Here is a 25,277-nt window from a genome sequence, read left to right as displayed (position 1 = left end):
AACAAGTCTGTATTTATACAAACAATAATGCTTAGTTTTCTCGTCTAAACTCTTGTGTTCCTCTAAAGGCTCTTCCACAGGACGAGGGGGTAGACGGAAAATGTTATTTATCGAGATGCTGAACAAACCGGAAGTAACTTTAGCATGCTTTTATTTTTTAAGTTCTAAACGGAAAATACCTGTTTTTACCGGTCTGGCTTGATGAAAGCGGAGGAGAGGAAGTGGGAGCCCACACGAAGTGGGACACTCGGGAGGAGGACCGTGCCTGCGCCGCACACCGGACTGGTTCGGCTTGTCACACGCCCTCTCTGGGCGACTATGAGCTCGCGTCACTGAGAAGAATTCCTTCACAGAGAAAGGAGAAGAAACCAGAAAACACCGACATAGGCAGGATGGGCGAGCGCGCGGAGGATTTGCTGTTTAAAACCACAGGATCCAAGTGGCTGCTACCTGTCGGGCGACTTCTGGGATTACCTATTGACCAGGTAGGGCCAACTCACCTCCCACGAGCCAGAACTAAGCAGTACGCTCGTGTTTAGCAAGAAAAATAAAATCTATAATTCATCCTTTCATTTCATAATGAATGGGCTGTCATTACTGCACGTGGCGTGTGACATGTTAATGTTCAGTCGTTGAGTAATACAAAGAGCCGCTGAACTCCAGCCAGAACGATGGAACAGGTGTTCCAATAAGGGACGTCATCCATCCTTACGTTCGACTCCTTTCAGGTGAACTTTATGTCCTGCCAGCTGTTTGCCCTGGCTGCTGCCTTCTGGTTTCGTCTCTACCTCAGTCCCGGCCATGCCAGCCCTCTGGTCAGACACACCTTCGCCACGCTCCTCGGGATTGGTATCCTGATCTTCTGCTTCGGGTGGTAGGTATCTCGCCCACACAGAGCTCCAGTCTTTCTTCTTTTCCCCATCAGTCCACACCACAAACATCTGTTACACCAACCCAGTGAAAGGACTTCATTACCTGCGTGTGGCGAAGGAAACTTTTTAATTATCTTTTACAGGTGATCTCTGTCTCTGATGGAAATTAGAAGTGTCACTGCTTCTGTAATGCAGCATATGTTCATACACACACACACTTTACACTCTGAATTTGTTTGTGTTTTACCTCCAGAGATGTTTGAAATCGTTTGATCAATAGGTGTCCAGAGCATGTGTCTGACCCTAACACAGCCAGTGGCGTGTCCAGATCTTTTAAAATGGGGTGGCCCAGGTGAGGCACTACTTTGTGCATAGTGGTTATGCTTTTTTGTTTCACCTCAAGCCTTTTGTGGACAACGAAGAGCCTATTTAAAGGGAATTCAGTGTGGTGACACCTGGGGGCCAATCAGATTCCAAGGGTGGCATGTGCTACCCCAGGCCACTCCCTGTGGACACGCCCCTGAACACAGCTGTTCACAGCAAACAATACATTTCCAAAAACAGCATCAAAACCCTGCAGATGCACTAGTATTCATTTGTTTGTCTAACTGTTTGGCAATTTTTACTGATTCAGCAGCTTTTTACAGGCTGCTGGTAGAAATATTATCCCTTAAGATAAACTTTAAATCCGCTTCTTTGCCAAAGTGTTACACCGGCTCATCCCTTGAGTTAAGGAAGATTTACGGGTCACAGTTAAGGTCAACAAACAGAAGGAGAAACCGGACTGACGGTGAGTAACAAGATAGTCAGGCTTCTTCTCATCCAAATGTGATGAAATCACGGCTGACTCAAGTCGGCTGCAAAACACCGATGGTAAAAATCGTGCTGTCATCGGTTTCAAGCTGAGGGATTTTCCACTCGTCCGTCGGCCGGGTCTGCAACAGGAACGCCATGGGGTTAAAATGAACAAAAGCATCGTTTGGGTGTGTGATCTGTGTGCAGGTACTCGGCTCACATCCTGGCCGTGGTGGTCGCAAGCTACTTCATCATCGTTAAAGGTGACATCAACAATGTGCACAGGTGAGTGTTTGTCTTGAAGATCCACCTGTCCTGCTGCTTTTTAGCCCAGACAAACACACCTGTTCCAGCATGCTGACACATGGTGACTGTGCCTATTCCAATACGTGATTTACTGTTTTCAGTTTGATCCTGTCTGACAGGAATCTCCTCACACTGCTGGTGGTTAGTGGGTGATGGTTTGGTTGATGGATGGTTTAGATGAGGTGGTACGGAGAAGTATCTACACTCTCTCTTCTCGTGCTTTTATTTTGGAGGCGAGACTGAGGTTAAAGTGTCGGTTTCATCATGGCCTGCCCTGAGCCGTTGCGGGTGTGAAGGCAGCTGGATAATCCAGCCAGACGAGTCTCTTTGACTAACTAAGACAACCTGCGTGTCTTCCTGCCTGCCTGTCTACAGTACACATGCGTTAGGTCTCAAGACATTTAATGTCACACGATTGTTTTAGTGAGACACAACATTTCTCAGGTGTTTTTCTGTATGAATGAAGCCACATGATCATTAGGGAGCCGCGGCAGTCACACGTGCTGGTAAAACCTGCCGGCAGAGCCAGATAAACATCAGAGTTTGTGTTGTGAGGAGACACAGTGAAACCCAGACTGTGTCCTGTTGTAAACCTACTCGGCGTCGGAGGAATATATGAGCTTAGTCTAATGTTGATTTCTGCCTTTTAATGAATTTGTCGTGAGGAGGGAGAGCTCCTTTTATTTTTTAACTAGGCTCTTGCTCAGAGATCTACAGCTGTGTAATGGTATCAGGACATGGCACCTGACTACGTTTGGTAACTGCTGCAGAAGTGGCTTTCATTTATGCTCTAAATATTTATTAAGGCTAAAATATGCTGGAAAGATCAAAAATGTACCTAAGCTGAAAGCTCAAGCTAACATTTCTGGTTTTTGTGGTTTTTTTATATACGGCTTTATTAGTTAGTTAGTTCCTCGAAGTTCATTTTTAAAACTCATGACTCATCTAATGATACACCATCAGTAGGGGGTAAACCTGCTTGCAGTGCCTGTAATCGTCTGCTTCACTCCCTGTTCACTCCTCCACACCCAGGTACACCATGGTGACGGCTATGGGCTATCTGACAGCGTGTCACGTCAGCCGGGTCTTCATCTATAACTACGGAATACTTTCCACCGACTTCTCTGGGTAAGCTGAATCACGTTGTTGCCTCTCGTCTTATCTGTCACCACTCCCTGGTGATGATGGCGTGGTTGGCATTTGAGTTGTGGAGCAGCTCTTTTGTTGCCGGTTAACATTTCCAGGCTGTGTACTGACTCTGTGGCCACAGCCTTGTGTAAACACAACACCTCTGACTTCAGAGGTGGCAGGAAGTTGCTGCTCACAGTTTTGACTCTGCAAAGCCAGGCGGGGTAAGGGTGCTTACCGGCACCTGGAGTTTACCTTAGTTTGGAGCCTGGATGGGCCATCAAGAGGGGTTCGTAGCTAGGCTTAGGTCTTGTTAGGCCAAACTAGAGGGAAATTTTATAAGAAGGACACAAAAAAACAAGAACCTCCGTCAGGTTGCAGGGGTAGCAGCCTAAGCAGAAAGACCCGGACTTCCCTCTCCCCAGCCTTTTGGGCCAGCTCTGCTGGGCGAATCCCGGCAGAGCAGCAGATCTACTCTGAGCCCCTCCCAGATGACTGAGCTTCTCACCCTATTTCGAAGGAAGATCCCAGACACCCTGCGGAATAAACTCATTTCGGCCGCTTGTATCCTCGATCTCCTTCTTTTGGTCACTACCCAAAGCTCGTGGCCATAGGTGAGGGTAGGAACGTAGATGGACCGATAAATCGAGAGCTTCACCTTCTGGCTCCAGGGGCGGAGCTTGATATGTGCAATGTGCGGCCGAACAGGGCGGCAGTCTGGAGGGGGCAGCATTTAATTTCCTTTTTTTTTTATTCATCAACCAATACATAAACAAAACATAGAAATCGCATGTTCTTCATAATAATAATAGTGATGAGTGATGATAATAAAATATTTCTGTAATAAAAGCACAACAAAGTCATTGTTTGCGTTCATATTGTGGGTTTATTGCGCCCCCTTGTGTCCGCCGCACCTCTGTGGATGCAGGGTGGTATAGTGCGCTCTATAGCGCCCTTCATCAGGTGGGGGCGGAGGGATCTCGGAGAATGATGATGGAGGGATACAGGTACCGTTTGACATATCACCGCTCACAAACATAATGGAGACGAAACGGTCGAAGCCATCTGGTGCCCAATTTTGAAAAAAAAGAAAAGAAGAGGAGGAGAAACGAGGAAAAGATGCAGGTATGAATGTCTTTATTATTTAGTTGGTATTTTTCCCGCCTGTCCCCCAACTTATTGATTAGCTAACCTCTCTAATCTGTACGTTTTGCATGGTGCTATGATGATCCTTTCAAATGTCTTTTGCTAGCTTCTTACGTTGCACCTATTTAGAACGACTTCCAACCGCTAGCTTTTTCTTTGTCAAATGAGCTTTTATGAAAAGCTAAGAGTGGGAAAACCGAAAGGCTGATAACTAAACGCTATCAAATAAAAATGAGTCTTTGAGAATTTTGCTGAAATACATTGATATTAGTATTGATCGCCGCCATGGCAGGTTGTCCCGCTTTTTCGCGCCATTCGCCTTTCTTTTTGGAATCGGGAAATGAGCTATTATTTACCCCATGAAAAACGAAGTGGCAGCGGGCCGCTGGAGGTGCCCTGCCAGTAAGATCCCATTTAAACTGTAAACTGCCATAAAATAAAATCTATAATAGCTAGAGCGGTCTTTTTTTAGCTGAAAGTTAAGACTCTCGCCTTTCAGCACATCTGTACTGTACAAGTCGATGATGTCATCATGTTGCGTTAAGCGTGCTGCACGCTGCGGCTATGTTAAAAACTCACAGTGACCAAGAAGCAGCGCAGGAGAGTTGAAGAATTTAACCAGTTAAAATGGATTCATGGATATTTAATCAATTGCCGTGGCTCCGCTTGTCATTTAGTTTTTTGTCTGCCGGAGACATTTGCTGAATAAGGAAATAAAAACTTAAAATGACAAAAAAATTAGGGAAAATCGCTTGTTTTGTATCTTATCAATTATTAATGATTAATAGATTGTTGGTGTTTTAACTTTTGGTAAAGGAAAACACACAATTTCCAGGCAGCCCCAGTCTGGAGAAGTGATGGTGACATCAGAGGTTTTTATGAATAATTTGTACTTTTACTTGAGTATTTCTCTAACACCAGTACTTTTACTTGTAAATGAACAATATTTTAGCAATGTAACTGTACTTGTACTTGAGTACAGATTTTCAGAATTCTTTCCACCACTGCTGAAAACTGTAAATGCTCATTGTAACATGTTAATTAAAATGCTTAAGCAACAGACGTGACATGAAGATTGTATTGTTTGTTTTATGCAACATCAGGAGCCCTACGCAGATATTTTGGGATGACATCAGCTGCCACTGACGAACAGCCATCTACCTCCACTGCTCATACCAGTAGGCCAGTATTTGAACTCGAGGAGGGACAGTCTGCTGGCACCACATCTCCCCAGGAAGATACTTTAGGTGGGTTTTGCACATGTGTGTGTGTCCAGCAAACATTTAGCTAAAGACATTTAAATAGTATTTTCACAGAATATGGGAATTGTTCCATATAGCAATGTGGTGAGTTATGCTTCTATTTTCTGTCAATAGAGAGACCTACCAGTATATGTGAACTTGATGAGGGACAGCCAGCTGCCACGTCTCCCCAACAAGATACGTCAAGTAAGTTTTGCACAAGTGTGTGTGTGTGTGTGTGCGTGTGTCCTGCAAACATTAGAGTAATTTGAATGTCACATATTGTATTTTAATAGAATATGTGAAATGGTCCACATAGCAATGTGTTGAGTTATGCTTCTGTTTTCTGTCAGCAGAAAAGCCTGAAACCAATCAACCAATGAGTCCCATTGAAGGTGATGATGAGCCTCTTTCTTCAGACCCAGCCAAGTGGCCATCACCAATTACTGACAGCATACGCACAGAGCTAGTTCGAAGAGGACCTACTAAGGTGCCAACTAGTTTTATATTTCCCAGGAGTGAAGGCAATGGCAGATGTTGCCATCATCACTATTTCAGTAGAACTTGGACAAGTGGTGAGAAGGTGACCAGGAGCTGGATGTTGTACTCAGTTAGCAACAATAGCCTTGTTTGTTTCTGTTGTAAGTTGTTTTCGAAAAGAAGTGTCCAGTTAACCACCTCGGGCCTGGCAGATTGGACACATGCAAGTTCTTTACTGAACTCACATGAGAAAAGCCCCGACCACATTAACTGTATGAAAACCTGGAAAGAATTTACAGTTAGGTTAATGAAGGGCGAAACTATACATAGTCACTGGCAGTTTGGAACTTGGCACTCAGGGGGCACACAGAAGCGCTTTTCACACGATCAAATGGAAATATTTTAAAAGAGGTTGAACTTATGGCCAGGTTTGACCCGGTCGTGAAGGAACACATTAACCGCATTCAAAGAGGAACCTCCAGTCACACTAGTTACCTGGGTCATCAAATCCAGAATGAGCTGATTGAGTTGTTGAGCAACAAGATCATCTCAACAATAGTAAGTGAGATAAAGCAGGCAAAGTTCTTTTCCATCATCACTGACTGCACTCCTGACAACAGCAACATTGGAGCAGCTGTCAGTTGTGATTCGGTTTGTGGAGGTAAAAGAGACACCTCTTGTGAAAGAACGTTTCCTGGGGATTTTTGAGGCAGTTGAGTCCACAGGCAGTCATTTGGCTTCCACGACTTTGGACAAACTGAAAGAACTAGACATTCCTTTTGAGGACCGCAGAGAGCAGTCGTACGACAACGGATCCAACATGCGTGGAAAAAACAAAAAAAGTACAAGCTCGGCTCTTACAAGAAAACCCCAGAGCTCTTTTTATGCCATGTGTAGTGCACACTCCAAATTTGGTGGTTTCAGATGCTGCCAACGATTCAGTTGATGCCATGAGCTACTTTGGCATCCTTCAAAAGATCTACAACCTCTTTTCCACCTCCACACAAAGATGGGCTATTCTTAAAAGCCATGTGAATCTCACCTTGAAGATGTGGTCCGACACAAGGTGGGAGAGTAAAATTAAGAGATCTACCCCAACCTCTGGACTGGTCTCAGAATTGCACTTACAGTTCCCATGACAGTGGCTGAAGCAGAGAGGAGCTTTTCAAAACTTAAAGGAGCATGGGGCAGGATGAAGAAACGAAACTCATTAGCGACGCACTCGGCGCTGTGAGTAACTGCAGCCCGGCACGAGAGCGCGCACAAACTCTTCACTAGAAAAAAAAAAGTTACAGTGATGTATGGCCAGAGCGCGGCTCGAACAAGGCACCGTGTCGAGCGATGAAGTAAGTAACATTGTTACTTTAGTCTAATATTTGTAAAATTCCATGACAACATTAGCATTTTAATTTAGCCATGACACTCGTGATGTAAAGCAAGTGCTCCTTCCTATGAAATATTCATAAGCCAGTTTTGTGACTGGTTAGCAAGACAGTAACATGATGCTACTTTATCAGCATAAGGCTTTGTGGCTGCAGGTGATTTCTGATGTTTTTAGACCAATTACAGTTATTATTTTGCACTAAGCTTACTAACAAGCTAATGTTATTGTTTATGCATCATGTAAGAACATCCAATTTCAAGTCACTGACATCATTTGTGAAACCAATTTCATTACAGGACAGGCATCACAACAATGTAAATAAGAACATAAATATCAATGTTTAGTTCAAAAATGCATCAAAATAAAATCATAATATCAACAAGACCTACAGGGTAATACAGTCATTTTTATCATTACTGTCATTGATTTTCAGGAATTCATATTGGAAGGAGTGATGGAAGACAGTTCAGATGGAGTGTGCCCGAGCCTGCCAGACTTTGATGTGTCGTGGGAAAGTTTGAGACCAGGGGCTAAAGGAAAGGGGAGAGGAAAAGGTCGTTCCGAGGGTCGGGGAAGGACACGCTCAAGGGGTGAGGGCAGTAGGTTGAGGTCCAGAGCTTCTTCAAGAGGACCAGGGCGCCGGGGTAGGCAGCGAGCAGCTTTCAGAGAAGAGGATCGAGACCGGCTTGCACAGCTGAGAGCTGCCAGTATAGCTGAGATGCAGGTTGGTTGTAGCCATTTGTGTAAAAAAATAAAATAAAATAATAGATGCCAAAAACGAAAACGTCACTCACTGGAGATATGAATCTAGTCATGTAAACATATGCTCTTTAATTTCTAGACAGCTTTACAACACCTGAGCCAGGAGGAGAGAGATTATATTCTCGAGAGAGTGGTGACCCGTCTTCCAGGGGTGATGCTGGATATCCTGGAGTTTCGGCAAGAGACGCCAGGACACCGTCTTCCTGACCGAGGGCACCCTAACCCAAAAATCCTAACCGTTTATCTACAACTACAGTAGTTCCAAAACAGCACAATACCTCAAAATAACTTTAGCTGAAGACAGCATTTTCACCCAAAAATAAACAGTTTGTGCAATATATTTATTTTTATTTATGTACAAAAAAGTTCTGTTATTTGCATTTGTACATAGTATTTTTTCTTAATTTCTAATAAATCTGTGTGCATGAAAGAAGTCATTCCTGTCTTTTGATGCTTCACGTAGCTGGGGCCTTTATGGAGAGAGAACAGCAGCATTAGATCATACATAGATTACATGAGAATGCAGTTCTGAAGTTGACCTGTAAAAAAAACAAAAGCTACAACTTTATAATTATTAGGAATCACACTTTTGATTGCCTTTTCACCCACAATTGTCATTTCTATATGTAAATTGTCAGCTTTGATATTGACACTTTAGCTTTTTTGCTTATGAAAATGTTATTAATATACCTAAAGGTCAGATTGGTGGCATCCTTCAACAAGCGTCTGTTGAACATGATTCGTTGAAGAGCCTCGTGTGGTGGAGATCCTGGCACCATGAGCTCTTTATCACTGGTCGTTGCATCAAGTGGTCCATGGTCACATTTGCCACGGGTCCATTCATGCTTCCCTGTGACATGGTGAAGCACACCCACCCACATGTCCCAACAGAAAAAATAAGTTTTATTTGAAAATTTTACATGTGACAGAAGCGCTCACCAACAGAAACGAGAGCTGGCACTATTATGAAAAGAAAGGTAATTATGTCAATGTGCATTGTTGTCTTGTTGTCCAAAAGATGTCACAATACTTACATTAAACATATCACGATGTTGTGCTTTCTGGCAAATGTACCAAAATTGGTTGAAGATGTCATTCAGCCACACAAGTAGGATGGAAATTCCCTTTAGGATCCCAGCCTGTGAACAAGGATAAAACAACAATTCCATCTTTTAGTTCTTTTTAAAACATAGAAGGTTTTTATTTACCTGCAACGTTTTGTTTGCGGCTTCAAACTTCGTCAGCCTGACAAAGTTTTCATAACAGTTCTATTCTGTTATGAAAACAATAAATAAAAGTAGAATTAATATATTGTTTTAAGACTTTGGAGTTTAAAAAAAGAGTGTAGCTAAGAATAGGGCTGGGCAATATGGCCTCAAATCTATATTGTGATATAATCTGAAGCATGTGCAGTAACGATATAAATTGCGATATATTTTTTCATCTGTTTATAGATGTCAAATTGACATGCTTTTAGATATCCTCATGTGGCAAATATATGCCACTTGAGGCATATAGGCCTCCTCCTCCGCCCACTCCATGCTTGCAGTCACCGCCATTCTGTTGTCCCATTGTCAGCAGGGTGCACATCTTAGTGACGTCATGTGTTATCACAATATCGCCGTATTGCGATATAGCCAAAAACTATCATTACCCAATTTTATATCATTTCTACCTTATATCGTTTATATTGCCCACCCCTAGATAAGAAGACATTGCAACTCACACACTGTTGAGTAAGTTGTTTGCTTGGTCCTCATCAATTTGGACTGCATCCGTAGCTAGATCCATGGATTTGAAACTACAGACAACACAATAATATTTGTTGTACGTAAAGATAAATACTGGAACTTACCTGAAATGGTACTGATTCTAAAGAGATAAATGTGGAGCCTAATACATCTGTCATTAATTATTTCTGCAAATAACAACAATCTGCTGTGAATTGACACTTCACAACATAAATAAATATATATAATGACCTATATTTGCTTATCTATTGTGTTTTTATCTTTTTTGCACAGCAGTAATTTCCTGCGTATATGGCAAGACTTCTCATGAACAAATTTACCTTTCTTCAAAAGGATCCAAATTTTGGTCATCAGCTAAGGCCTCAACACCAGCCATTAGAAAATCTTCCCTGTAAAGATAATGTCAGAAGTGTTTGGTGGTGTGATGTTAGTTCTGAACCAAGTGTGGATATGCAAGGTGTAATTTAATGTATGAAATATCATAGCACAAAAACGTGAATATTTGTTTTACAGAAAAGATACTAACCCCTCAGACACAGGTTCAGTTGGAGATAATCGATGCGACATTTTAGCTGCTGTTCTGTCGAGGTTGCCTTCACATAACCTCCCTGAATTGCAGTTTCAGGAGCCTGCTTCTTCCGGTAGCTGGAAAACACATTTTTAAACAAAAATGTCAACAAGTTGGTTGAGACTCTACACCTTCTGTTTACATAGATCAATAATGGCTAAGCTTCTTTACCTGTGGCACAACTAGTAATATGAAAATGCATGTCAGTCATAAAAAAAATTTATTTATCATTTTCACAAACATATTTTATTCTGACCTACATTCAACTGGACAAATTTAGAAAAATAAACACAAACTTCTGCACAACTTTACTTTTAGTCAAACGTGTTGTTATGGCTGACTTATTATTTATTCTTATGAATCCTAATTTTATTTATTCTCAGCAATAGCGCTAGGGAAATATATTCCGATGGGGTTCTGTTACACAAACCCCACGATAGGGCTGCTCGATTATGGCAAAAATAATAATCACGATTATGGTGACTGAAATTGAGATCACGATTATTTAGGACGATTTTTCAATTTATGTTGATTTTATTTGTTTTTATTCAGTCATAAAACTGCTCAGGGCACAATCAGGACAAAAATAAGAAACAAGATGATCACTAAAAGAACTCCTGATTCCCAGTATAGAAAGACCAATATACTTATAGCTCATAGTCTATGACCCAAGGGCTATAGACCTTGAGTCTAACCAGTACAGAACCAAATACCAATATCTTGCAAATACTGACAGCAAGAATTATACAGTGGCATTTATAACAAATAAATGCAAATAAATTGATGTTCACAAAATGTTGCATAACATTTGAGTCGTGTCAAGGTGCTGTAGGACTGTGTCCTCAGAGAGATTAGTTATCAGCGTGAGGAACTTATTTCTACCTTATTTATAAACTATTTATTTACAGGCCCATCAGTTAATGTAATAATTGTCCCGACCACAGCTGCACCCCCCAGGAAATGTCGACGACAGTTATCCAGAAAGTAGCTAAGGGTCACCAGAGATGTTTCTCAGGTGTTCGCTAAGTACTTTTAGGATTAAAAAGTCAAGAAGAGGGTCTGAAAAGCTGCTAGAAATAGCGTCAAAGTCGCTAAATTAGCAACACTGTGGAGGAGCGCTTCATTTGCAACTCAGGGCAGCGCAAGCGGGAGGAGCAAATAATCGGCTTGTTATGTTTTTTATAATCGTTCAAAACTCAGATCGTAATCGTGATTAAAATTCGATTAATTGAGCAGCCCTACCCCACGAATAACATTATCTACTGAAGTAACAGTCCTGCTTAGAGGTTGGACTGTAGATCAAATATGACATAATTCTAAAGACTCATCTTTGGTTTGGAAAATGTCCGTTCTCTTCTACAAACTGAAGCGTGATCGCAGCTAACATGCTAACGCACGCTAGCTCTCTCCGGCTGAGCGGTGACGTCATATAATCAAATCAAGCTCTGTTTACTTTTCTCGTCAGAATAAACGGAGCATCCATTTATCTCCAAACACATGCGGCGTGTCGTCCACAAAACGTAGAAGTGATCCGGTAACTCCTTGGTTGCTTTTAGCTTTTTCAAACTGATCAGGAGGCCATATGCTAAACACCGTTAGCTTAGATAAGTTTCTTGTTCATCTGCACAAAGATTTGTTAGATTACCTAAATCAGCATTATCTAAATCCATAAGTTTTATTTTATTTTCTCAAATTGTGCAGATACAGCTCTGATATGTTTACCTACTCGTTACTGAAACCTACAGCAGAAATGAGGAGACCAGCTAATACAACACTTACCTGGTCACTAGAAAATATACCATGTCCGCATCCTTTTTCAGGCCCAAATCCAGTTGAAGCAGCCTCCATTTTTCCAGAGCGTAACCAATAGATATTCGGGTCCCTGACCGACTTTTATCATATTTTCTTTTTGACTCTCGAGATGCCGCTGATAAAACCTTCTTCTTTGTGCCACTTTAGTAGGCTTTGAGTTGCGCTTGGTCGTTTGCTAGTTGTAGAATCCATTTCCAGGGTTCTTCCTCTTCTGTTTGGGGTTTTAACGTGGCTAGTAGTGAAAGACTCGTTACTATGGCGTTTAAAGCGTGCCACAACCCATGCACGCGCATTGGGTCCACAGCGCGCGTGTGAACGGGACTCGCGAGCGGAAATATACATGGCGGGAGGTCATTTGTGCACTGAGAGGGAGCAAACTGTGTCTGTGAGCACACAAGGATGTGCACAAGTGACAAACCTGCGTGCGCGCGTTGTCAACGAGCACACGGCAGAGGAGAACGTGCGCGCGCGGCAGCCTCTGTGCGCGCTCGGCAGCCTCTCTGCGCGCTCGGTTTCTGACTCCTGCTCGCTCGGCTGTAAGGGCTTTTGGCACTCTGGAGGCGTGGCCTGTGGCAGATCTTCTCTGTCCTCTGATTGGTTAGTTTACCCCTCACTTTACCCTCTATCTATATAAAAAAGTCTGATATTCAGTAGTTGCTGGCATAGCTCAGCTGGGAGAGGGGGTGACTCTCGGCCCGGAGGATCCAGGTTCGAGTCCGGGCAAGGAAAATGCAGTAGATGTCATGTTAATTTTTCTTAATTTCAGGTATTTTACAGTTGTGACCGTTCAACTGTCATTAAACGTCCGAATGTTTGCTGGGCAGTGTTTTAAAAAGTGCACATAAGCTAGATGGTTTTAACCATATAAAATTACATTTTTGGTGATACTTGAAAAATACATACTGAAATAAAACTACTGATTGAAAACTTTATGACTGTGGTTGTACAATATATGACTCACTAATACACTGCAAACTCCCTTAGAGTGGGGCTTAGAGAGAGAGAGAGAGAGAGAGAGAGAGAGAGAGAGAGAGAGAGAGAGAGAGAGAGAGAGAGAACTTTTTAAACTTGAACATACCTACACCCACAAGTCTATTTTACCTGGTTTAAACCATCTAGCTTATGTGCACTTTTTAAAACACTGCCCAGCAAACATTCGGACATGTAATGACAGTTGAACGGTCACAACTGTAAAATAATATCACAGGAATTAGGAAAGAATAATATGACATCAATTCTATGTTCCTTGGCCGGACTCGAACCTGGATCCTCCAGAGTGAGAGTCACCCGCTCTCCCAGCTGAGCTATGCCAGCAACTGCTGAATATCAGATTTTTTTATATAGATAGCTAGAGAGTAAAGTGCGGGGTAAACTAACCAATCAGAGGATAGGGAAGATCTGCCACAGGCCACGCCTCCAGAGTGCCAAAACTCCTCACAGCCCAGCGAGCGTAATTAGGAACCGAGCGCGCAGAGAGGCTGCCGAGCGCGCAGAGAGGCTGCCGCGCGCGCACGTTTTCCTCTGCCGTGTGCTCGTTGGCAACGCGCGCACGCAGGTTTGTCACTTGTGCACATGCTTGTGCGCTCACAGACACAGTTTGCTCCCTCTCAGTGCACAAATGACCTCTCGCCATGTATATTTTCGCTCGCGAGTCCCGTTCACGCGCGCGCTGCCATGTATATTTTCGCTCGCGAGTCCCGTTCACACGCGCGCTGTGGACCCAATGCGCGTGCACGGGTTGTGACACGGGTCTGACGCGATACGTTACCGCCACCTAGCAAGCTTCCAAATGTTTTTCCGGGTTTGAACCTTGTCGAGAACGCGCTTGAAGCGTCAATTAACGTCATATCCGTAAAACAGCGCGGGAAATTCGGATCAGGAATGTTTTGCATTTTGCAGCACAAAGCCTGATTAACAAAATGGAATGATAAACTGGTTTCATCATTCTTTTTAGTTTAAAATGCTTCATCACCCATAAGCTTCTCAAGAATGAACATGTACTTTTTGTTTTTGGACAATTCCTGCCCCATGCTCCTTTAAGCTAATAAAAAACTACCTGAGGTCAACCATGTCCCAGGAGCGTTTAGCTGGCCTCAGCATCATCAGCATTAACTTCCAAGTTGGGAGGAGATATCATATGATGATATCATTGACGAATTTGCTTCAAGGAAAGCCAGAAAGCAACACTTTTCAAATCACTCAACTGTCACCTCTAATCCAATCAAATCCTGTCACACACAAAAAAAAAACCCAAAAGAACACACAATGCTTAAAAAGCCCAAATTGTTGCAACTTTGTTTCTCTAGTTTTTGTTTTCATTTGTTGGTTTTTCAAGACTTGTGTTTTTAATTCTGTTTGGAATTGTAATAATTGTATTTATTTGTATACATCCTTTGTTGCTGCTGCCTGTTTTTATTTTTATTTTATTTATTTGTTTCTAAATGTATATATTTGAAAAGTTTCAGTGCAGTGTGTATGTGGGGGTTAAATCTTGCAATACAATAACTTTATTATATATAATACACTCCATGCAATTTGAAACAAATTTGTAGGTATAATTTTTTTTTTTTCGTGTGTGGGGGTGGGGGTGGGGACGTAACAGGGGGTTCTCGCACAGGGCGCCATTTAGGCTAGCTCCGCCTCTGTCTGGCTCAGCTCTCTCTGCACGACGACAGACCAGTACAATGCCCACATTTATTTATAAACATGCTTTGCAACAATTGCAGGTGCCCAAAGAGATGGACAACAGTAAAAACACAGTAAAATAAAGCGTTAAAATTAGAAACAGGAAATAAAAAAGAACTGCAAATCAAGTTATTTTATATGTGATACCAACTCAAGTGTGAAAGCCCAATCTGAATAAATGCTGCTTATGCTTGGCTTTAAACATAGATAGGCCCATGATGGAGCTCAATTCCAAAGCCAGACAGATCCAAAGCTTGGTCCCACCACTGTTTGCACCTTGACTGTGGGACCACCAGTAGGTGTTGTTCAGAGTGTTAAGCTCTGGTAGGCCAATGAGGGGTCAAGATGGCACACAATTAAAGAGGTGCAAGGCCATGAATGGAATCAGATATGGACAGTACATTTTTAAACTGGATTCTGAACAGAACGGGGAGTCGGTGCGAAGAGTGCAGGAGTGATACGGTTAGATCTACGGGTATTGGTGAGGTGTCAGGAAGCTGCATTTTGCACAAGTTGTAGACTGTGCAGAGTGGCCTGATGTAAAGTATAGGGGGGAAAAGTCACTATGGCTAAAGAAACTTTTTACGTTAGCCAACAGGCAGAGCTGGAAAAACTGTTCATGACTCTGTTCCTTAAGTTTTAGGCCCAATCCCAATACTTCACTTCCAGCCTTGCACCCTTTAATTGCACGTTCCAGTCCAAGGATGCGAGTGCATAGGGTGTCCCGATCCTCAATTGCAGAAGCTTCACTTGGGGAAAGTTATCACCCTCAATCCATTGCTGCGTGGGAATTTTGAGAAGAAGTGGGAACAATGGCTCAAGTGCCTTTTCTGAAAATATGTATTTTTTAACGAAAGAAGTCCATTTTAAGATGATTAATGATATTTATTCATGCTCTGAAGGATTTAGACTAAGATTTATTGTGGACAGCAATTAATGTAAATTTTGTCAAGAAATTGTTTGTTTGAAAGTTGATAATAAAGGTTTTTTTTAAAGAGCAAGTCAACCCCTACCAGAGTCTAACTCCACTCCCACTTCATGTTTGAAAAATGCAACACATGCTGTTGCCTGGCAGACCGAGAGGGCGGAGCCGCTAACAAATACACACACACTCAGGCTCACGACAGCATTGTGACATCATAATGTACCAGTTTACATCATAGCATACTTCTTAGCCAATAGCGATGGCAGATTTAAATTAAAATACAGTGCAGAGTTTTTACCTGACAACGGCACAACACTGCCAGTTTTAGGCAGAATATTTAAATTTTAACTAAGATGCACTGAAGTGCCAAATTATTGACGACACGTGTCTGCAGCACGATTAGACACTCGTTTATTTAGTTTATCAGCAAAAAAAGTTTATTTGGGGGTGACTTGCTCTTTAAGTAGCACAAACAGCGACCAACATCCTGGCATGCGTTGCGGTTGATGCTCCCTGTCCCAATTCGGCAGTTATCTGGACAGTTGTGTATTGCTCACTCGCAGCACACTTCCTCCAAGTGCACTTCACTGAAGACCATAGGGTGCAGTGTGAGAATTGGGATTGGGCCTTACGGTACTGTCCAGTGTCCCTCCTAGATACCTCACCGCATGTACGAGGTGGGTCATCAGATCAAGGTGGGTCCGGCAGCAGTAACTCAACAGGTTGAGCGGGTTGTCCAGTAATTGGAAGGTTGCAGTTTCGATCTCGGCTCCGGACAGAGAATTCTGCTGTTGTGTCCTTGGGCAAGACACTTAACCCAACTTGCCTGCTGGTGGTGGTCGGAGGGACCGGTGGTGGTCGGAGGGACCGGTGGCGCCAGTGTTCGGCAGCCTCGCCTCTGTCAGTGCGCCCCAGGGCAGCTGTGGCCACATCGTAGCTCATCACCATCAGTGTGTGAATGGATGAATGATACACTGTAGTGTAAAGTGCTTTGGAGTCCTTACTCTGATAGGCGCTATACAAGTGCGGGTCATTTATCATTTATCATTTATCATATACAAGATCAGAAGATGCATTTGTTGCATCGAAGCACCAGAAAGTATAAACTCAGTTTTTGCCTCATCCAAGGAGAGGATGTTTGATGATGGCTACTTTTTACTGTCATGTAGACATGTTTGGATGGAGTGCACATCTGAGGAATTCTGGACAACGGTATCGTCTGGGCATCGCTGTAGATGTAGCACCAATTAGCGATATCCCTCTCCATCTTTCCCTTATTCACGAACAAGAGTCCGAGATACTTACACTCCTCAACGTGGTGCAGGACCTCGTCCCTGACCTGGTGAAGGCATCCTACCCTTTTCCGACTCAAGACCTTGGTCTCAGATTTAGTCAAATTTGCAGATGTTGAGCTGTGAGGGATCTGACAGAGTGATGCAACGGTGTGAAAGACGACCCATGTTGATTGCTTACATAAATATTCAATCAAATACGATTTTATTCTTAAACTCTGAATATTTACTTCCTGACACGGAGATTTAATAGAAACATGGTGAGTCGCTGCATAACGCAGATAAGTCTTTAATAGGGTGTTCTGTGCGGGTATCGTTGGTACCATGTGGGTAGTTCTATAGAGAACCTTTAGAATGGGTGATGAAATCATACGTGTGGTCATGTAATGAAATGAGGACAGCTATTTGCCCCCTCCACCCCGTCTCTGCTCTGCTTCCCCGTGGACGAGTTAGTTGGCAGCTTCTCCTCCACGTGACTCGGGGTGCTCCCAGGCCACAGAGCCAGCTTGTGTCATGGCCATATATTGAATTAGAGACTTTGCTTCGTGTCTCACTTTAATATCTGGGGAAATCACACAGAACGTTGGCCATCACGCATCCCGCAGTCTACAGCGGTGGATGCTGGACGGCGCTCCGATAAAGATTCCCTAAAGCTCGGTGCCAGCTCATCTGAGAGCTGGCACCGCTAGCCGAGCAGCCTGCTTCGCTCTTCCACAGTTTTCCATGCTGTGCACACAATTCAGCCCACTCACAGAGAAGAATGAGAGTGAGTGTTTGTGAGAGGGACAGAGATGCAGTTTATGTGACACACACACACATTCCTGGGGCAGAGAGTTCAGTATGTGGATTAAATCCAGAGAAGGTGTCGGTACAAAAGACTTTTTATTCTGAACACCAAAATAACTTTATCTTTATTACACTAACAATGCATGTGGAAAATTTCAGTCGGCCATTTCAACTTTAGGACATAAACATGAACTTGGTGGTGCAGATTTCAAATAGATGATGACCCTGGAGATTCAAATGCACTGGATTAATAAGTGACCCGATGTGCCTTTACTGGGGGAGAATGGAGTGATTCTCTCTGAAGGCTCCAACCAGGAAGATATTTTGTTTGCTTTTATCTGCAAGTTTACTAAGTTGTTGTCTTTTCCCTCAAAGTCGGTGTTATTTTTCTGAAGTACTTTCCTTTGTTTTAATGGCTTTTGCTGCATGTTTTCAGTCACGTGTGCCAGAATTAGCTGACATCCGTTAGCTGTCACACAGTAACCCAACTAAAAGGACTCTGATGTTTTAACTCATTTCCTGACTTAAAATTTCTAAGGATTTTTACATTTTACGTAGGGATGTCCCATTCTGATGTCGGAAGTAATTCGATATCGGCCCAAAAACAGTGTATTGGATTATATCGGACGGCAACAAAGATCTCTGATATAAGCAGTCTGTTAAGGTTCACATTTTTGCAACCAATGGTTAAGAAGAAATTGTCATTCTTTTTATACTTGCTGTTATTCTTGTCGTCCAGTTGAGAAATATCACTCGATCAAGCCTTTCATACATTCCACACTACGAAACAGGTTAAAGTGTTTATGATTTGTGCTGATATCGTGTCAGGTTGATATCAGTATCGGTCAATACTGAAGGCTGCAATATCGGTATCGTATCAGAAGTGAAAAAGTCGCATCGGGACATCTCTAGTTTTACAACCTTTAATGTCTCTGATTTTACTGCGATCAGGATTTCAAAATGGGGCGGCACACATCGATGGTGGAATGGTTTTGATTTGCTTTCACCTCTCTAGCAATGATTTGAAAACATCTGGATCGGTAGGTCCGTTGATTTGGGCAGATGCAACAGGAGCTCTTATAAATATTACCTTGAGGGAAGAGAAACTCACTCAACTACTTGTTATGGACTTCCCTCATCTTTTGTTTCCCCCCAGGCCGTTGATGATAGTGACTCAGAAGATAACAACACTGGCCTTCCAGCTCCATGATGGTGAGACGAATGAGTGTATTCTTATGAAGCACACACGCACACACACACACACACACACACACACACACACACACACACACACACACACACACGCACACACACACACTATAAAGCCACTTTTACTTAACTTTCTACTTTTCTTTAGGTACGTGTAAGAAAAGTGAGCAGCTGGCCTCGGATCAGAGGCTTTTGGCGATAACGTAAGTTTTTACGGGAAAAACAAACGGTTAACTTTGATGAAAACAACTCGGGACACTTTCACGATAAGGTTATTAAACCTCAGAGGATTGTGTTTCCCATTTAAAGGAATAAAAACCTTTTTCTTCTCCTTTAGCTACGATGGACAGTGACATGGATTTGCAATTATGGTGAATAGTGTGTTTATGAAGAAAAGACATGCTGAGAAAGTTAGAAGAGGCATAGTTTTGCTAGCCTGGCCTGCCAGACTTGTCCTCAGTTTAATTCTGCACAGAGATCTATAAGGAAGCATGCGGCTGGCCGGTCATTTTGCATGAAACATTTAGCTTTTTGCTGCATGTAAAACCACAAAATCCGATTTGTCAACACATCATGCATGTTATTTTAAAATACACCGTCTGTATCCACTCAGGATGTGCTGTCTTCTTTATACTCATTCGCTGACAGGCCTGATTAGTCGATCATCAGAGAAAAATCAGTAGTTTGAGATGTACTTTTTCATTTTTGGACCCATTTGTGTTTTATGTAATTAGAGAGTCAAATCAGTCAAATCAAAGCCGTTTTTCTTAAATTAACAGTAATCTGAACTAATCCTCTAAGGAATAACACACACACACACACACACACACACACACACACACACACACACACACACACACACACACACACACACACACACACACACACGTTTGTTTACACTTGACTAGACATTAAAGGTTTGTCTGCTCGGTGCTCACTCATTACTCCTGTTCTGCCTAGAGCGAGGCCTTCTCTCATCGAGTACCTGAGCTATAACCTGAACTTCCTGAGTGTCCTGGTGGGGCCCTGCAGCAACTATAAAGACCACATAGACTTTATCGAGGGCAGACACATCAGCCAGAGGCTAAAGCAGCACGCTGCTGCTGCTGCGAGAAATGGGCACAATGGCTACGATAGGACACCGGATGTATCGCCTCTGGTAAGTTCGTGTGTGCTTGCTGCTTCTGTTGAGTTTATTATGATACTTTTAGTTATTTTTTAAATTACAATGGAGTCTAACAAACCCCAGCAGCTAAGTTTAGGCGGGGCTGTTGGCTGATTTCCATAGCGATGAATGTGTCACGTTGTCTGATTGGTCCTAGCGCTTTCCAAATGCATGCAGAGATGGATTGAAAGACAACCGTAGATTCTGCTCCCACTACGGACCTCTGTCTCTGGGGCGTGGCCAGACATATGTATATACAGGATTACTTGCCAGACTAATGTAACATTTAAGGGCTGACATTTTGACCTCCTGGTCCGCTGGAAGAGTTTGTTTCTGTGAAGGATGCACAAAACCTCTGATATATGTGTTAAAGCTCTGACTGGTGCAGCTTTAAATGGGCCAGAATGTCGTACGATCTTATTTATAACCTCAGATGTAGCAATGCAGCATCAGTAAGCTCGCTGCTATCGGACAGCTCTCCTTGGCAGAAATAATAGAGTTCATTCAAACTGGTTGGTTTCCTGAAAACAGACTCAGCTTTTTACCAAAGACCAGATGTTTGAGAAGAGCATTCCAGAAGCTGTGTCCAGTCAGAAACCAGTGGCCTGCTGGGACACCCAACTGGGACAAAGTCTGAGTTGAAGTAAAACAGGATCCTCCTTACACTCTTGTTCCATTGATTTTGTCTTTCTCTGTCGTTTAATTATCTCGTCTAAAGGTAGCTGTAATTAAAGTAAATACGACAGTAACTTGTTTATCTCCTAACGATGTTTCCATTGGGTAAATAAAGGAAGTGTTTACTGCCGACCGATGCTCCACACACCAAAGGCTAATAACTAAATCATGCTTTTGCATTCTGAAATCACATTTTAGCCCCAAATCACAGAGAATAATTCAAGAAATATCCACTATTCTTTTTATTAAAATGGTTATTTTTTTATAACATAGCAGCATTTGCTTTTTTGACATGAAAGGAGAATTAATCATCTAAAGCATAAATGTTCTGAAATGTCATTTTGCTGTAGTGTGGAGGAAAGAGCCCGTTTTCTCCAGTGAGAGTAATGGGCTTGACACACGGGAGGCGACATCGCCTCTCCTCCATTCATTTTCAATGAGACATGCGCGACAAAGCGATAATCGCGGGTCTCTCTCCTGCCAAGCGAAACGCGAAAAACGTGCGTGTGAAATTTTGCACTCGAGCACATGTCGTGCACGGACGACCCAGCGACGCGATCCCAGAAAGTTGAAACATTTTCAACTTTTCATCGCTGTCGCTCGGACGAGGACCAATCAACGGAGGTTTCATTCACTGACCAATGAGCGGACATGATGCTCCGTACACCTCCGAGCAAACATGGAGGAGAAGTTGATTATTAATATGTTTTATAGTAAAATCAGAAGTAAGATTTCACATAACTCTAGCAGCACCTTGTGAAACATCATATCTACCGCTTTATTAATTCTGAACCGTTTAATAACCTTAATTACCTCCAACCTGACACGGCCAAACAAAACAACGGAAGTTTCGATTTCGCCAAGGATCAGAACGCTTAGACACCTTTGCCGCTGGCCGCTGCCGCGGGTCGCCTCCCGTGTGTCAGGTAATAAAAGCGACAGCGACAAATTTCGCTGATCGCGGTCGTTTGTTGCCTCCCGTGTGTCGAGCCCATTAGATGGCATCCATCTATGTGACGTTGCTTTTAGCGACATGAAGAGACTCTTTTTGTTTTTCCCGCTGGTTTCTTCTTGTCGGTCCAGTTTGGATGAGATCTGAGTTTCTCTCTTTCAGAAAGCAGTGTGTCGAAAGCTCGTGGTCTGCTGCTGCTGTTTGCTCTTCTTCTTCGTGGTGACCCGCTCACTGCCGATAACCTTTAACGTCAACCCCGACTTTGTGAGCCACGCCCCCTTCCTCAGCAGGCTCACCTACGCCTTCTTCTCCATACAAGCAGCGAGACCCAAGTTCTACTTTGCCTGGACACTCGGTGAGCACCGTGCACATGAGCAGCTTGTTGTTTTTTCAACTTTAGGTTGAAATTTGACGAAGTGGGGCTTCACGTTTGAAATGACAGCAAATGCAGTTATATCGAGAATTTTGTTAGAATATGTGGCTAGCAAAATTTTTTCCCACATATCAATGGTTGTGAACCAGTTGTTCCACAATGAGACACAAGAAGAGGTTTCTTCCTGTTAAGAGAGTTTTCCTCTCCACTGTCGCTACATGCTTGCTAAGTATGAGAGCTGCTTTAAAGTCTCTGACACAACAAGTCAGTGACTGGATTAAAATCAGCAGTTTTTTTTACATAGGAAACTTTTAACTAATTGGAATAAATAAGTGAACTCAGTGAACTGATTAGTGTTCAGTTACCACGTAAAGTGCCTTCAGATGACTCTTGTCGTGATTTGGTGCCGTGTAAATAAACTGAACTGAATTAAAGGATGGATGATTTTTAATTCTTTGGTCTTAGTACCTGTTCATGTTGTCATCTGTCAGCTGATGCGGTTAACAACGCTGCGGGTTTTGGGTTTCGGGGGATGGATGGAAGTGGGAAACCCTGCTGGGACCTCATCTCTAATGTCAACATCATTGGGATTGAGGTAGACTTTCACGCTCGTATATTCACCTTTAAATATAATAATGGATTAGGTATTACAGCAGAGCTAAAGTACGTCCTGCCTCCTTTCAGACCGCGACCAGCTTTAAGACTTTCATAGACAACTGGAATATTCAGACTGGGGTTTGGCTCAAAGCGTGAGTGTGAAGACAACAAACCCGGACACACACTCTCAAACCGTGGATGGATCTAATGTTCCCTTTCTTCTGTTCAGGGTGTGTTATGACCGAGCCCCCAGGCACCGGTTAGCGCTGACCTTCATCCTGTCTGCCCTGTGGCACGGCGTTTATCCTGGGTACTACTTCACCTTCATCACCGCCATCCCTATCACCATGGCGGCTCGAGCTGTGAGTTCTCGGAACACGGAGAAAACCAGAAAGGAAACGAGGATTCCTCGGATCCGTCAGATTGGGGCCATCTGATCTTAGACTAAATAATAAAATATGTACGTTTGCTGGGGGAGAAACTTGAACGTATCTCTCTGTGCTCACTAGTTACGGAGGTCTATTCGACACCACTTCCTGGGCTCCAGAGGCTTGAAGCTGGGTTACGACGTGGTAACTTGGATGGCCACCCAGCTGACCATCTGCTACACCGTCATGCCTTTTCTTCTCCTCTCAGTTGACCACACCATAACTTATTACAGGTAGGTCCTGCACGGCCTTATTCAGCTTCTGCTGAGTCCAGACAGCAGCATGGCTGATGGTGGGCTATTTAAAACAACCGACTCTTTAGCTGATCTGTTGTTTTGCTGTTGCTTCTGTTGTTGGATTTATAATTTACTTGTGAAGACAGACGGTCTTTAATTGTTTTCGCAGCGGTTTTGATCAGTGGTCAGTCAGGACTTCTGAAGTTTTCTGTCTCGTGAGTTAAAACCTCAGAGCATTTTAACTCTTGTCTTGTTTTTTTCTAGATCTATGTATTTCCATGTGCACATTATCAGCGTTCTGGCTGCAGTCGCCCTGCATAGGAAACATAAACCAACAGAAGACTCGAAATCAGCCTCCTCCTCCTCCTCCTCTGCTCCCTCCTCATCCCAGTGCCAGCCTGTTCACTCCAACAATAACAAAAAAGTTCTTTAACCTGCATTCAGTCCTCTCTCAGAGACAGACGCAAAGTGTCATCAGAGAACACTCTGCCTAGTGAGAACTTTATTTATTTTCCTTAGATTATAAAATTAAGAACAGAAAAAAGGAAGCGACGATTATCAGATACGACACTCTGGCGTTGGCTGTTCGCAGTGAGAGCTCCGAGGAGCGTTGCAGCCTGAAGAGGAGCTAATTAGCTCAAGGTAAAGTTCAGGCAGCACCACTGTCCCTCCCTCAGGACCCCTCTGCCTCCATCTTGACATGCAGTCCCAGTGACCGCTGGGATCCAATCCAGTGGGAGAGGACACAAATACCAGGATGCTCCTTCATAAAGGGACTCCTCACGAAGGCTGCTCTCTACTTTACCCAGAGACGCGTGCGTGTGTGCATGTGTGCGTGTGTGCGTGAGACTCCTACACCTCTCCATCAGAAACCGCGCGGACTCTCAGTATTATCCCTATGTCAGAATAACGTGTTGCTTCCCCGATTGAGGAGTTTGGATCGGGAATCGGGAGCTGCAGCTGGATCACGGCTAACTTAGACGAAGTTAAGAGTCACTGTTCCCCGTATGCTCGTGTGTGTGGTGCTGGGGACCAGTCACCATCACAGAAACACGGGATGGAAACCAGATGAAGGACATCTGAGACAAATGCCTCAGATCTCTGCATGAGTTCTGGTGTCACTGCGAGCTGTTCTGTTCTGGTTCTGGAGTGGGTGGGGGTTGACTGAACAGAGACACCTGGTGGTGGTTGTTTGATACGTCCAACCAGAGCTGTGAAGGGAACCAATCACAGTTCAGCCTCTCAGGAGCCTGTGACCTCTCAACCTCCAACAAGACGCCCAAACTAGCTTCTGCTTTTGCACAGTTAAAGCTGATAAAACTAGATTTTTGTGTTTTTTTAAATCACAGATAAGAAAAGTAAACCAAGATGGATGCTTTTACATTTTGTCATGTGTGTTGCTGGCGTGTGGTTGGATTTTAACCTGTAGGCTGATGGCGTTTAACCACAGGTGTGGTCGGTTACTTCATCAGAGGCCGGTGAAATCTGTTAAAATCTGTTTTATTTAGAACATTTTTTTTTTGAGGAATTACTTTTTTTGTCTGTTAGATTTCCATTTTCTATGATATGAAATCTTCATTCTAAAATAGAAGTTTTTTGGGGAGGAAAAACAGATTCTCAACAAACTTAAAATAGATTTGTGCTTTATGTCGAGACATATCTCTGAGAGACCATCTTGATTGTTTTTTCAACCCGTTATTAAATGTTTT

At 43.1% G+C, this 25,277-nt stretch overlaps 1 protein-coding gene and 2 long non-coding RNA genes across 3 annotated transcripts; 2 read left to right on the top strand and 1 right to left on the bottom strand.

Moving 5' to 3' along the window:
* Window positions 1-193: 193 nt before the first annotated feature.
* mboat1 (membrane bound O-acyltransferase domain containing 1) lies at window positions 194-24,178 on the top strand. The gene is made up of 13 exons (XM_070550798.1): window positions 194-485; window positions 729-874; window positions 1,875-1,952; window positions 3,006-3,101; window positions 19,090-19,145; window positions 19,291-19,345; window positions 20,103-20,301; window positions 22,097-22,289; window positions 22,799-22,902; window positions 22,992-23,056; window positions 23,134-23,266; window positions 23,414-23,565; window positions 23,833-24,178. The coding sequence occupies exons 1-13, from the start codon at window positions 393-395 to the stop codon at window positions 23,999-24,001; spliced, it is 1,539 nt and encodes a 512-aa protein (XP_070406899.1). The 5' UTR covers window positions 194-392; the 3' UTR covers window positions 24,002-24,178.
* LOC139069824 (uncharacterized) lies at window positions 5,356-5,956 on the top strand. The gene is made up of 3 exons (XR_011520491.1): window positions 5,356-5,494; window positions 5,624-5,695; window positions 5,842-5,956. It is a non-coding gene; the product is annotated as an uncharacterized lncRNA (long non-coding RNA).
* Window positions 10,186-10,479, bottom strand: LOC139069825 (uncharacterized). Its single transcript, XR_011520492.1, has 2 exons — window positions 10,392-10,479; window positions 10,186-10,254 (listed from the first exon to the last, which is right to left on the bottom strand). It is a non-coding gene; the product is annotated as an uncharacterized lncRNA (long non-coding RNA).
* Window positions 24,179-25,277: the final 1,099 nt, after the last annotated feature.

Source organism: Nothobranchius furzeri, chromosome 5, assembly GCF_043380555.1.
Source record: "Nothobranchius furzeri strain GRZ-AD chromosome 5, NfurGRZ-RIMD1, whole genome shotgun sequence".
In the NCBI taxonomy this organism is placed as follows: Eukaryota; Metazoa; Chordata; class Actinopteri; order Cyprinodontiformes; family Nothobranchiidae; genus Nothobranchius; species Nothobranchius furzeri.
Note: the sequence above shows the minus strand (reverse complement) of the source record. Positions and strands in the feature narration are given on the sequence as shown.

Coding starts and splice junctions, on each gene's coding strand:
- mboat1 (XM_070550798.1), top strand. CDS start 393: ATGGGCGAGCGCGCGGAGGATTTGCTGTTTAAAACCACAGGATCCAAG. Junction 23,057..23,133: donor ACTGGGGTTTGGCTCAAAGC/GTGAGTGTGAAG, acceptor TCTTCTGTTCAG/GGTGTGTTATGACCGAGCCC. Junction 23,566..23,832: donor CACACCATAACTTATTACAG/GTAGGTCCTGCA, acceptor GTTTTTTTCTAG/ATCTATGTATTTCCATGTGC.